Source organism: Phalacrocorax carbo, chromosome Z (assembly GCF_963921805.1).
Source record: "Phalacrocorax carbo chromosome Z, bPhaCar2.1, whole genome shotgun sequence".
NCBI lineage: Eukaryota > Metazoa > Chordata > Aves > Suliformes > Phalacrocoracidae > Phalacrocorax > Phalacrocorax carbo.
Genome location: NC_087548.1, coordinates 56,983,387 through 56,998,030, shown reverse-complemented (window position 1 = coordinate 56,998,030; position 14,644 = coordinate 56,983,387). Strand labels below are relative to the sequence as shown.

Genomic DNA, 14,644 nt, shown 5'->3' with positions numbered 1-14,644 from the left:
CCCGGTAGCACTTCTCACTGCGTAGTTAGACTAAGAAATGCGATCGCGTTTGTCGCCGGGCTGTGATTTTACATCGAAAATCCCAGAGCAAACACAAAACCCGCGCCGCGCAGAACGGTAACGGGCGGCGCGCGCCGGGCTTGCGGGCGCGCCGCTCCGCTCATGGCGCCCCTCCGGACCGGGCCACGCCCTACGCCCTCACTCGGGGATGGCAGCTGCTTTCGCGCCGACCCCCGCGCCACCTCCGTGCGGCGGGCAGCGACCGGGAGCGGCGCTGCCGCCGGCCCCGGCGTGGCGAGCGGCCCGCCCCGCCTCCGCCGCCCCCCCCCGCTGAGCGGCCCGGCGGCGCTGCCCGTCGCCCCCGGCCGTGGCTCCTCCCTCTCCTGCCGCTCCGTCCCAGGGCGCAGGGCTGACATCACGCCCGGGGTTTCCATCCGACCGAGGGAGGAGGAGGAGGCTGAGCGGAGCGGCAGCGTGATGGCGGCGGTCGGGAGGACTTAAGAAGCGGTGGCGGAGCAGAGCAGCGCAGCGCCCACCCCGGTTCTCCCTCTGCCCCTCCCTGCCCAGTTCGGGGCCCCATTGTTCGAGCCGGCGAGGGTGGCGGGTAAGCCCACCGCGCGGGGTTGCCAGGAGCCGGCGGCCAGCGGGAGAAGCGGCGGCCCAGGCCCCGCTGCGGCCGCGGGAGCAGCCCCCAACCCTGGGTTGCAGCACGAACCTCCCAGCGGGGCGTAGCGCAGTCCGGGGCGGCCCTGGGAAGGCTGGGCCGGGCGCACGCAGGTAGGCAGAGGCCCGCCATGGCTTCTTTCCCTTTCGCCGGTCGGGAGTTGTGCGGCTTCCGAAGATGGAAGCGGGGAGCGGGCAGTGCTAAGGATACGGGGCCAGGGGCCCGCTCTCGGCCGGGGGCGCGGGGCTGGGTTCTTAGGCCCTCTGTGCTGTTCTCCGCGGCGGGAGGGAGCGAGCTGTGAGAGCCGAGGCGGGCAGAGGGTTTGAGGCGCTCTTGTTGGCTCCTGCGGGGGGAGCCAGTGTCGAGCCGCCCGGGAGGCTGGAGAGCGGCCGTGGCTCTCCTCTGGCCATGGGGGGCGCCGGGGGAAGCGAGCATGGAGGACAGCGGCGGCCTTAGAGACGCTGCCAGGGAGCCTGGGCTGGGAGCGCCGCCTGTGCAGGCCGCGCCGCCAGCGGAGGGCCGTCCCCGGGGGCGGGAGGCGGCCCTGGCCCGGGTTCCCGCGGGAGCTCCCTGCGGGCGGGTGGAGGGAGAGCGGCCGGGGGAGGCGGCGGGAGCGCGGAACGGGTGGCCGGGCTCGGGGGAGGATCGCCGCAGAGCAGGAAGCGGGCGGCAGGGAGCAAGTTTTGCCGCTGCTCAAGGTGTTTTCCCGGGTGCAGAGGGTGCCGGGCCCGGAGGCGAGGGGTGTTTGCCGGCTGCTGGCGCGGGAGGGCCGGCGGCGGGGAGCCCGTTGCCCGGCGGCGCAGAGCGCGGCCTCGCTGGGCAGAGCGGCCGGGCCGCGGGGAGCCGTCCGCCTCGACTCCGTCGTCCTGGGGTCCCCGGCCTCGCTCCGCGGCCCCTCCGGGGTTGCAGGACTTCTTCGTATCACTCCCCCATCCCTCATCGCCTTTGTCTGCTGGCCGGGGCGGCCCGGGTGTCGGTGGTGGTGCCTGGGCGCAGGGCATTTTCCGCGCCCCCCCACCCCGCGATGAGCGCTGGGTTGGGCAGTTGCGTGTTAGAGGAGAGCACCTCAGGGCAGGCAACCAGCAGGCGAGCCCCTAATCGCTTTCACACCACTAAGTCTGTGAAAAGGGCTGCTCTTTATCTGATTATAAGTGAGTTTATACTTGCAGTCCGTTTACCCTGAGCCTAAACTTTCTCTAGCTGCATCGGATACTGAAGGGATCTGGTTTCAGATGCTCTTGCTTGTGAAATAATGATCGTTCCATCTGTGGGACCTTGCTGGTTTGATTTAGCTGAGACAATTGTTTTAAACGGGACGGTCTTTATCTTTCTGCCTCTACCCACAACTGGATGTAAGCATTATGTGTGTATCTGGAAATGCTTCCATCATGTTTTGTGAAGGAAATAAGTTTTACTGAACAGATGTTAGCAGAACATTAATATCTATGTTTTTTACCTATGTGTTCAGGTAGGCAGTTTTTCTTCAAAATTTAGATCTACTTTGTCCTGAAGTCATTACTATGGCAAAAGTTAAGCCGGGAGGTGTAGTGCAGACCTGCAGTAAGCTGTTCTTCTCACCCTAAAATGCTAAAGAAAATGTAATTCTATAACATTTACTATTCTGCAGCCAGTCGTTCAGCAGAAATTGTCATCTTTATAGCACCATCAATGAAAAATTGTGTAAAGAAGCATCATGATCTGTATGCTGGGACCCAACTGCAGTTGAGCAAAAAGCTAGACAGGTCTTTCCTTTTATGCATTTGTGTATTTCATTCAGTTTTTTCAATATTTTAAGTGTAATGAAAAGTCCCCTTTTTATCTTGAGAAGATTTTTTTGTTTGTTTTTTTACAGACGTCAGGAAAGACTTTAATTTTTGGGGGGTGGGGGGCAAGAAAATTGTGATAAAATGATCAACCAGGGACAAGTAACACACAAAAAGACGCCATGTTTTTAACTGAAAAACAGCAAGTGTGATGCCCCCTTTCAGTGTTAGTGAAAAAAACAGTTTAGTTTTAGTATCTTTTTAGTTGTATACATACTTTCAAATTGTGTCAATGTTTTCCTTTGTTTTTTTAGGTGTTCTGGGAGAAATCTTGATTACTTGCAGAGAACACTAGAGCAGACACATCACCTGGAAAACTTAGAGTCCCAAGAAGTGGATTCTTGATATCCACCTTGTAACCTGACTAGACTTCTATTTATCTCTTAAACTTACTAATATTTACAATGAATGGGCACAGTGATGAAGAAAGTGTAAGAAACAGTACTGGAGAGTCAAGGTAAGTACTTGCTCACTTCAGTTATTCTCGGCTATATGTTCTCCTATATTTTGTTTATTAGAACTGGTTTGCATTTGAACTTGGTGCCAAAGCTTCCTGGTTAGCAAGCGGACCATAGTTAGGAGGACTGGACGTGCTTACTTACAGGTGCTTAATCTGCATGTTACATTCACATCATTTCAGCTAAGAATTGTAGTGATCTTGTATAGTCCTTACATGATAAAGCTTAAATAGTATATAAACTGCTTCAGCATCCAACAGAATGGTGTTACTCTTTTGGGGAAAAAAATGTCTGAAGTGTCAAAAGCTGAAACATTGGATTAGAATGTTAAAGCCATTGTTTATAAGTGCAAGACACGTGTAATCTTTAAAGGTGAAGCAGTAGGCTGTTCATTTTAGTTTTTAATGTAGAGTACTTCATGTTTCTTCGCTCTCTAGAGCTGTCAGAGCAGTGTAACTGAAAGTGTAACTTTGTATTTGTTTTCTGAAGTAAGTTTTCCAGCTATTTTAAATTAAAAAATAAAAATCTGTCCTCTAATGTTGAATGTTAGTCTTCTATAGCATGTGCAGGTTGTTCATATATTTAGAAGAGCCTGATTAGAACATTCCTATATCCATGTTTTGTGGACTTTATGGAAACTTCCGGTTGGGTAGAGAGAGATCTAAATCATTGCCTCAAGTGAAGAAATGAAAGAAGAATATAATTGCCAGCTGATCAGTCAGCACATGCTGGTCATTAAGCTTGCACATAGCACAGTGTATGATGGAGTGGGAAGAAGGGGAAGAGAAGTGTCTAGGTGTCTTTAAGTGCAAATCACAAGGAAATCTATGAACAGTAAAACTAAAGAAACTTTTGTGTATTTTTGTGTCAAGCTTCCTGTATACAAAGGAATGTCCTAGAAAGACAGTAAACTTTTTTTAGATTAAATTTTAAAAATTCAAGTATTAACTATATCATGTGAATAACTTATTATGTATTAGAGCTTTCAACTTTTCAAGATTTCTGTTCCAATAAAGTGGATACTGTTCCAGTTAATAAACAAATGTGGAATTTCTTCTAGAAAGGGGCAAAATATTCCCAGTTACTTTAAAAAAAAAAAAAAGGTTTGTCAGGTGATAAGAGAAATGCTAACAACACTTTATTTGTTCATAAATCTTCTGAAGTAAACATGAATTTACCAAGGCCAAAGCTGATTATTTTGTGTGTGAATTTTCTTACTAGAAACAAACCGCCTTGCTAAAGATTATGTGGGAAAACTACTTCATGTTGAACTGTGACTGCCCATAAATACCAGTATATCAAAGTTATTTAAAATCTGTAGAAATTTTTAAGACTAAACTAGCTAAACATGGTAAAGTTCCCAGCAACTTCATTAAAAGTGAGAATCAGGATGCATGGTACTCAAAACTTGATACTTGCTGGTGAAGCAAGGCTGTTCTTCAGCTTAAATATCCTACTGAGCATATCTTAAAGTTTTAAAACACTACAAACTTTTTTCCTAGGCTTGTATCAATTATTAACGTCATAGCTTAATTCACAGGCAAGCTTATTTTCATGTTTGTCATGCATTATCAGGGAACTACGTTTGTAAATGAAAGGTGAAAGCTTTCAATTTTAAGTGATGGAACCCTTTTCTGTCTGTGCTAGTTCCATTATTAAAATAATAATTTCCAAAGGACTGTGACACTTACAGAATATCTTTATATGATTTGCCCCTGTTGTTTAGGGTGGTGGGTTGTTGGGGTTTTTTTTGTAATTCTTTGTAAGTGTCCAGAACTCTGAATGGTTTTTACTCCATGGCGGGGGCAGATTTCCCTTAGCAAGCTGCAGCTGCAGACTGGTAGATAACTGTAACCTGGGATGTGTTGCTGTTATTTAGCCTTCAAATCTGGAAATGTGAATTTTACGGAATGGAATTAGAGATCAGTAACAAAACATGTTCACGAAGCTGCTTGTGGTTCCATTCCATTCAGAGTGCTAGAGAGGAAAGTGGAACAAGTGAAGAAAGCAATGGAGAATTGCTGCTGGGAACAAATTGCAAAGAAGGTCAAACTCCTAATAATTGGTAGAAAAGAAGAAGAGACAAAGGCAAATGCAGTGATAATCTAAGCAGCAGCATTGGTGATAACTACAACAAATATTTGAAAATTCTTGTCACTTTACAAGTGCAGTAAAGCCAATCACTTCCCTTTGTGTAAACTGCCATGGCTGTTATTCTGGAGTGACAGTCTTGATAACAAATAAACACAGCCTGATGTAGGGGAGTTGCCATCATTACTTTAGAAAGCTAAGAGAAGCAGTGGATCTGGGCTGGATTTATAAGAATACACAAGCCTCATGGGTACTGCATTGTATTGTTTTATGGAAACACAGAGACTTGCAAAAGTTGTGGAAAGCCTTTAGTGTGATCAGCAGTAGGAGGGCTGGAGAAGGGACTGATCATAGACCTTCCATTTCATCCACTGGTCAGCATTGTGGTAAGGAACTGTAGGTATCCTTTACTCCCTGTGACTGGCTTTGAAGGTGAATTATTTCTTAAGTGTGTGAAAGAAGTGGCCAATTTGCCATGTTCCTGCACTCCTTTCCAGCATTACATCTATTTATCTGTCTGGTAGGTGAGCAGACTTTCCCTTGCTGCAGCAGTTGAGCCTGAAGTTCTGTTTTGCTGCAGGTGGAAAAGCATATCTCTTGTATTTTCACAGCTGAATTGCCGGTTGTACTGTTTGGACTTTCCTTGCCTATTTCGGCGACCTCTGAAGCTATAAATCAGTACTAGAACCAAGCATGATGGAAATTTTAGACTAGCATCAACACTATTACCTAATCTTTTTGCTTGATATTCTGATTTCTGTGTAATAATTACAGTGGAGTCTACTATCCAGTTTCTTGTTTGTTTGAATCACTACTCCGGGATATTTTTAAGTAGCTCAAGGTAAAATATCACAGATGCTGTTCATCTGGACAGCAAGTGAGTGTAGACACTAAAACTTGATATTAGTACTCTGAGAAGCTGACTCTTAAGCAAAGCATCTTTGTGTATTGTTCTTGAAATTATTCTGTAAACTTGAATATGAGTAAATACAGTCGAGTCAGATAGTAATAAGAAAGCTTAATCAGCAAGGAAGGGCAGTTATACCTGAAATGCAAGACAAGCTCCAGGTAGAACAGGGATTGCAGAAGTGAAACATTGGTGCTAATTGAATAGCAATCTAATTTCCCATCTCTTTGTTTTCCTATCTTTCCTGTAGAAAAAGGTATAGAGGACTTGGGCAAACCTTCCTTCTATGTAGGTAAAAAGCGATGTGGTCAGTGCAGCTTTACTGGGAAGTAACTGGCTGGAATGTACTGCACTCCCATTTTTGCAGTAAGCAGAAAGCAGCTACTTACACCAAAGACTTTTACCATTCTTTACACACTTGAAAGCTGATATTTTCAGTGTGTTTGTGGGTTGAATAGTCTGTGGACCACAAAAGATGGTTAACTAAAGACTGAAGAGTTTGTCAGTAGGCTTCAATATCCTATCTTAATTCATACCTTCTCAAGGAGGTAAAAAAGTTTAATTGGAAGCCATGACCTCACATTCTCGCTTCCAAGAAATCTAAGTGGCAGTTAAGAGAGAGATTTCCCAAGCATATTTACAGAATTAGTCCCATGCATTGGCTTCTTTTTGGTAAAAGTTTAATAGATAATCTTTATTAAAAAGTGTGTATATAGCAAGAGAGATCATATACATAAAACTCTACATATGTAGATGCGTGCTTATATGTTAGTGCACAGGAATTCTCAGATCAACAAAACTACCTGAACTGTAAAGGAAGTTGTTGATAGGTCTTACTGTGAACAACTAGGTGATAAAGCAAGCTCTTTACTTTTGTTAGCAGTAGTCTTCTCTTTAGTTAGTAACTTGCTATTTTATCAGGAATGATCTCGTACAGAGTTATGCATACTAAAGCATGATGAGGTGTTCTGATGCAAGTTAAAAACAACTTTTTGCTTCTTTTTGAAAGAGTTCAGATAGAATATTCTATCAAAACCTGAGTGTTTTTGTCTAGAAACTTTTCCAACTTGAAGAAATTATAAATTCATGGTACAGCTTTCATTGGGTATGTTGTCTCTAGTTTGGCTTTGCAACTCCTGCTGAGCTGTGCTGCTTTTCTTGCAAAATAGTTTGTAAACAAATACTGTGTTCAGGTATAAATTCCTCTTGAATATATAGAGGGTATCCAGAGAAAGTGCTTATGAAAAAAAACCAGACAAATTACTTCAGTGTATCAAACTTAAGTACCAAATCAGATTTGACGTGTGCTGCTGTACAAATGTACCTGACTCAAGGGCTGGGGGTAGCAGATGTTTCTTGATTATATATCCTGGAAGGTGGTCTTTATATTCACCTCAGTTTGTCAACATGCATGAAACTATACTTTTTCATGTAGGATTCCTATCCTGAGGACACGCTACTCATTTTCAGTATATACTGTTGCATGCCCGCTTACTGCAAGTTATTATTGACAGTTAACTTTGTCATCACTGCTGTGGTTTGTTTGCATGGTAGAGAAATACTCTCACTCCAACAGTACTGAAGAGATCATCTCTTACTCAAGAGTAAGAGATTACTGTTTTATCATTCATGTTTGTTTCTATTTCCATAGATGCTTACTGTTTTGTACAGTCGTGCATATTGCTGTGCTTGTTTAGGGTTGTTGTTGTTGTTGTGTGGGTTTTTTTGTGGTTTTGTTGTTGTTGTTTTGTTTTTGTTTTGCCAGCTGAACAAAGTTCAGTACATACAGTGTAAGGTTTCTTATTCAGGAACACCTTTAAACACATAATACTGTTTTCATTTTACTGATTTTCTTCTTTTAATATATATAATCTGCTTGGAGCTGGAGGAGGGAAGAGGGCTTATGTGACATATTCTTAGAAGAGGGACCTAGAAACAGAAATTCCATTTTGAGTAATGAAGTGCCTAAAAGAGCACAAATGGTCTTCAACAGTTAATGTTAGCATATGTTGTATTTCTATATATATTATGTTAACAACACCTGTATTTTGTAGCTTAATTTGCTACCAGAATCTCAGTAATTAGTAGTGCTAGTTCAGGTGATTAATTTTGTAGAGATCAGTGGTACTACTATGCACTAATGGGCATTACTCAGTGCTAGAAAAGTCAGTCAAATTGCGGACCCTAGGTAGACTACATCAGACAATACTTAAAGCTCTTTAGCTAGAGAAGGCATTGCTTATAGAATATGCCTGAGAAAATGCAGGGAAGATTAAAGAAGCCTGTAATCAAAGGAGGAGAAGTGACCAAGGGTGGTATGACTACCTCACAGCTATTATCTCCGTGAATTTAGGTTTTAATATCTTTCTTATAGAACTTATGTTCTGCTTCTTTAATGCAAATAACCCTGTTTGATAGCAAAATAGTTTTTCTTGTCTTTTTTTAACGCAGGAACTACTTCAAAGGTGAAATTTTAATACAGTGTGAAATGTGATCACTTATCATTTGGTTTGCCATGGTAGCTTCCACTGATTACTTATAGAAAATACAGATGCTTTCTTCTTAGGTTGTATCTCCTTTCCTTTTCCACTTCAAGGAAGTTTAAACCATTTCTGGACTTCTGCTGATACAAGTTGTTAAAAGAAGACATTACTTGTATTCAAGCTCTGAAAAGCTTGCAGACTTCTCTCAAGCTGATCATGATTGTTTTGGCCTTGTTATAGTTGGCTGTTAGCGTATCCATTTCAGAAGATCAAGAAAATACCAACTACTAGAAATATGTGTAAAACTTCCGTATCCTGTATGTCTTTTCCTCTGAACTTAAACAATTATGCTTTAAAAACTCTGGCAAACAAGCTCTGGATTTCTAATGATGCTGATAGACACTGCAGTGTCTAAGGAGTTCTGCATGCTGTTGTGCTGCTTCTTAGCCACTTCAGCGATGTCATGCTCTTTGGGAAAGGGGAGAAGGCATTGCACCTCCTAGCCCTTTAATCACTTGGAAAGATGACTTGCAGTATGTCATGGTGCAGAGTAGAATGTGTATGTACTACAATTTAAAATTACCAAAACACCCTTTTTCATTTGAAATCTATTTTGTTTCTTCTAAATTCTGTATTGATTTGCACTGTTTTATATTTAAGTTTCAGGGCAACAGTCTCAAGAAATACTGCCTGCTTACTCCTGCTTGTTTGTTCCACCTCTTCATCAGCCCTTCACCATATTTATGAAAACAGGCTGTTTTAGAGATTGAACCTGTTCCTCCTTTGGATGGTACTGGCACCACAGGGGGGATTGGAGAGGGTAGCTGTAACAATGTCAGAAAAAGTTACTCTTGTAGAACCCTCACCAACAGCTGACTGTATTGGTGAGGACTGGTGTGCAAAACGTCGTATGTCACACAGAGCGGAGGTATTTAATCCATTTTTGCGCAAAGATTGGTGCGAGGTGGAACTCACAAAGCTAGCACACAGCACTGAGAAACTACAAGGCATTTATACAGTCAAATGTGTTAGTCACAGCTAATATTCACACCCCTCACAAAATAATTGTTATAGCAAATAATTTATTATAGTGTGATTATTATTATTGTTATAGCAATTATTATTATTGTTATAGCAAATAAGTTATTAGCAAAATAATTTGTTAATTTCTTTCTCACTTCAACTTAAAGGTACAGATCACTTTTAATTTACCATGCATGTTCAGAGAGTAGGGGGCTTATTAGAGAGGGGGCTGTGTATGTTCCTGGCCTGTAGGCATGATTTTAGTATTAAAATGAAGATAGTTCAGCTGAAGGACACTTAGTTTTAGTTCTTATCAACATCCCGATTAGTAGTTGTTCTTGACTGTACATGTGTCAGAAGATGCTGACAACAGGATGTTTGCTTTGATCAGTCTCTCAGCTCTCCTCAAGGTTATAGTTGCAAAACAAGTGCTTCCCTACCTCCCAGTTCCCTTCTCAGGCCACCAGATTCTGTTTTGCCGAGCTTACATAGTTCACTGTTATGGCTTAGAGGAAAATTCAATTTTCTTCAAGATATCAGGTAGAAGACACTCAAAGCTTCTAAACTTTTATCATTAGATTCAGTGAAATTTTGTAAAGTACAGAATTGAGTATGGCATGACTTGAAACATTTCTGGAAAAAAACCCTGTTTCTTTTTGTGTTCTGGATGGTTAAGTTCTCAGGTGTCTTGCTGATTGGAATGGCTTTATACTGTCATTAGCTAATATCTCAAGGCACAGTATACGCTTAGGGTGAGATTTATTGTTGTTAATAGTGGATAAATACATATTTCAGATAGTCTTGATAATTCGCACTTTTTTGGTCCAGTGTCTTGTCAGATGCAATTAGATTGTCGTTGTTTTTTACCTTGCAATGTGGCTGATGAGGAGCTTGTACTAAGAGTAGGAGAAATGTCAGCTCTGTTATTTTCTTGTTGTTTGCTTAAGCTCACAGTATTAGTGTTATCTGCAGTCCACTGTTTCTTTGCAGGAATCTTTTTAAACCACTTCTTCATTTTGTGAGGGTTAGTTTTAATGAAACTGAGTAATATAATCCATAAATTCACTTAATCAGGCAGAGGCAAACTGCAGTATGTTGCAGTGCACAGAAAAGGAATGAAGGAGAGATTGCACCACTGTTGCTCTTCTGTGTTGTGGAGCACACGCTTCCCCAAGGACACCTCACCTACCATATGTGACACAAGACCCTCATACTGAGTAAGATTACCAGTATCAATCCTGTCGTGGTTCAGCCTCAGTTGGCAACTAAACACCATGCAGCTGCTCGCTCACTCCCCCCCACCCCTGTGGGATGGGGGAGAGAATCGGAAGAGCAAAATAACTTGTGGGTTGAGATAAGCACAGTTTAATAATTACAATAAAATAATAATTATAATAAAAATGATTATGATGATAATATAGTAAAATCAAAAAGGGAAAAAACCAGAAACACAAGCGATACAACCACTCACCACCTACCATCCGACACTGCCCATCCCCGAGCTGCAATTGCTTCCCTCCTCTCTCCCTGGCCAGCTCCCCGCAGTTAACATACTGGGCATGATGTCACATGATGTGAAATATCCCTTTGGTCAGTTTGAATCCTCTCTCTTAGCTGTGCCCCCTTGTTGTGAGGGAAAAGGTAGTTCTTTATTCTCCTCTTTACGTAACACTTCTTCCTGTATTCCAAGCAAGTCTTTGCATATTGTGTTGGCTTTCTTGATTTTTAGAAAGTTAGATAGGTCTATGTTTTTACTTTATTGCTGCTGCTTTCTTACAAATATTATTTAAAAAACAAATAAGGTGCTCTGTATCAGAAGTTGGTAGGTAGTCTGGCAAGTTGGTAGCCTGGTGTGATGCTGGTCTACAGCTGTTTCCCATGAGAGATTAATAAAACCAAGAAAAAACCCAGTTAGTAATCAAGTCTATTCTTTCTTTCTCTCTGCCTTGTAGATACTTACCTTTAGAGATAATTAAGAAATAAGTCTTAGGCTTAAAATTTCCATTCAGTTTCTGTTTGAATAGGTAGCTAGTCCTGTTAGGCAGTAGAGGGGTTTTTTGGTGGTGTTGATACAAAAAGGTTTTCTTTTGTCTGCTGGCATTTCCCCCTAGTTTGGTTAGGGAATGAGTTTTCAATTTTTTTTATTCTCCCTCCCCCGTTTAAGAAAAAATCCCTGTGAGAGCAGAGGCAGTCTCTTTGATAGAGGGAATGGCTGAACGAAGTAACTTGTTCTTTAGCCATGTCATGCTGACACCTGTGTTAGTGTAAAATGACTTGGAATTAGCTTGTAGTAAGTTTTTCTTTCAAATAATAAAAATCAGTATTGTAGTTCGAATTGATGATGCACATTGTGAAAGATTATCTTTAGAAGACTAAACTTTTTTTTTAGTACAGGCAAAGCAAGGACACAATCTGCATGCAGAAGTGTGTGATATTTTGATCCTGACATAGATCTCTGGATGTTTTCTGTGAACGTTGAACACGGATTGTGTTCTCTTTTGGATCTTTGACTACAGTGACTGAAGTGACAAAAGAAAAATACCAATTTTGCCTCTAATTTTGAAAATATTTTTTATGCTGAAAACTGAGCACATAGCCTGTAACTCTTATTGGATGGTGTGTGTTTTGCCTCAGGTTCTCCGTCACTGTTACTGTTGATTCAAATCCTTTAAAAGTCTCAGAGGAAAGTCCTTTGATGTATTGACTGCTGCAGCTGTTAGGGATTTATAGGTATTACATGTAACACAGTCCTGCTTAGTACTGTCTCAGTGATCTGCAATATGTCTTCATTGCATATGTTTATGCAGAACTTATGTATTACCCCGTTTCTTACCTCCTTTGCAAATAAGAACTTCAGGTTTCTGGGTTATAGTATTGTCTTTTTAGAGGTTATGCCTCCAAGTCAATGTTCTGCCAAAGTTCAGGTTGAAATATAGTGTGCAAGGAGACAATGAAATAAATATGCGTTGGTAGTCATCACAGCCTATCAGTTACTTCTCCTGTGGCCAGTAAACAGGAAAAGTTCTTCACAACTCAGTAGAAATTGCCACATCTGTTAATCTTACCTATCTTTTTTATGTGTTGTAGTTGCATCAAGACCTCTGGGAGTATGTGGTACATGAGGAGGTATACAGGCAGAAACTCTGGTGTAGTTTCACACATCTGTATTAATTTAGATTATTATAGTTGAAGTAGGCTGTACCCAACATAGACTAGTCTTCTATGCTTGAACTCCTGTAGTGCTTTTTACTAGTTAATTTCAAATTCTTTTTAGGCATGTATGAATAATGCCATAGCATCTTAAGATCTGGTAAATGTTTTAGCAAGTCACAGAACGGTCTGGGTTGGAAGGGACCACTGGAGATCATCTTGTCTAAGCCCTATGCTTGAGCAGGCACACCTAGAGCAGGGGGCACAGGACCACGTCCAGGTGTGGTTTGAATGTCTCCAGGGAAGGAGACTCTACACCCTCCCTGGGCAGCCTCTTCCGCTGCTCTGTCACCCTCAGAGGAAAGACTTTTTTCTCATATTGAGGTGGAACTTCCTGTGCTCCAACTTGTGCCCATTGACCCTTGTCCTGTCATCGGGCACCACTGAAAAGAGTTTAGTCCCACCCTATTGACACCCACCCTTTAGATATTTGTAAGCATTGATAAGATCCCCCCATAGTCTTCTCTTCTCCAGGCTGAACAAACCCAGTTCTCTCAGCCTGTCTTCATAAGAGGGATGCTCCAGTCCCCTGATTGTCTTCATAGCTCTCCACTAAACTCTCTGCAGTAGTTCCCTGTCTTTCTTGAGCTGGGAGCCCAGAACTGGATGCAGTACTCCAGATGTGGCCTCACTAGGGTGGAGTAGAAGGGAAGGAAAACCACCCTTGACTTACTGGCCGTACTCCTTTTAATGCATCCCAGGATACCATTGGCCTTCTTGGCCCCAAGGGCACAGTGCTGGCTCATGGTCAGCTTGCTGTCTGCCAGCGCTTCCAGGTCCTTCTCAGCAGAGCTGCTTTCCAGCAGGTCAACCTCCAACATGTACTGGTACATGGTGTTGTTCCTCCCCAGCTGCAGGACCTTACACTTGCTTTTGTTGAATTTGATTAGGTTCCCCTTGGTGCAGGTCTCGCTGAACAGCAGCACAGCCTTCTGGTGTGTCAGCTACTCCTCCCAGCTTGGTATCATCAGCAAACTTGCTGAGGCTGTACTCTGTCCCTTCATCCAGGTCATTGATGAATATATTGAACAGGACTGAACCCAGCACAGACCCCTGGGGAGCACTGCCGGTTACAGGTCTCCAATGAGACTCTGCACCACTGATCACAACCCTCTGAGTGCTGCTGTTCAGCCAGCTCTCAGTCCATCTCATTGTCCACTCACCTAACCTGCACTTCCTAAGCTTACCTATGAAAACATTATGGACGATGGTATCAAAAGCCGTGCTGAAGTTGAGGTAAAAAATATCAACTGCTCTCCCTTCATCTACACAGCCAGTCACGCCATCATAGAAGGCTACCAGGTTGGTCAAGCATGATCTCCCCTTGGTGAATCTATGTTGACTACTTCTGATAACCTTCTTGTCCTCTACGTGCCTGGAGATGACCTCCAGAATGAACTGTTCCATCACCTTTGTGGGGATGGAGGTGAGGCTGACTGGCGTATAGTTTCTCGAGTCCTCCTTCTTGCCCTTTCTGAAGACTGGAGTGACACTGGCTACCCTCCAGTCCTCGAGCACCTCTCCTGCCCCCTGTGTCCTTTCAAAGGTGATGGACAGTAGCTCATCAGGAACATCTGCCAGCTCCTTCAGCACTCATGGGTGCTTCCCATCGGGGCCCATGGATTTGTGAGGATCCAGTTTGCCTAAGTGATCTCTGACCCAATCCTCTTCAACCAAGGGGAAGTCCTCCTTTCTCCAGATTTTTTGTCTCTCTTCTGGGGGCATCCTGTGTCACCAGGGCACCCACCTCGTTTGGCAGGAGGCCTGTGTTTTCCCCAGTCTTTCTTTTACTACTGATGTATTTGAAGACCTTGTTATCCTTGACATCCCTTGCCAAACTGAGTTCCAGCTGAGCCTTGGCCTTCCTCACTGCATCTCTGCATACCCTGACAACATTCCTATATTCCTCCCAAGTGGCCAGTCCCTTTTTTCCACATACTGTGAACGTCCTTCTTCAATTTGAGTTTCTCTAGAAACTCTTTGCT

General features: G+C 43.3%; 1 protein-coding gene across 4 annotated transcripts in view; it reads left to right on the top strand.

The window, feature by feature from the left end:
• Nucleotides 1-382: 382 nt before the first annotated feature.
• CHD1 (chromodomain helicase DNA binding protein 1) overlaps nucleotides 383-14,644 on the top strand; it is a 57,141-nt gene continuing 42,879 nt past the window's right edge. For 2 of the 4 annotated variants that reach the window (XM_064439643.1, XM_064439640.1), the window contains exons 1-2: nucleotides 383-777; nucleotides 2,742-2,944. In XM_064439643.1, coding sequence (XP_064295713.1) covers nucleotides 2,892-2,944 — 53 coding nt within the window. In that variant the 5' untranslated portion in view covers nucleotides 383-777; nucleotides 2,742-2,891. Of the gene's footprint in view, nucleotides 778-2,291; nucleotides 2,407-2,741; nucleotides 2,945-14,644 lie in introns of all 4 variants that reach the window. The other 2 variants (XM_064439641.1, XM_064439642.1) reach the window with 2 other exon arrangements.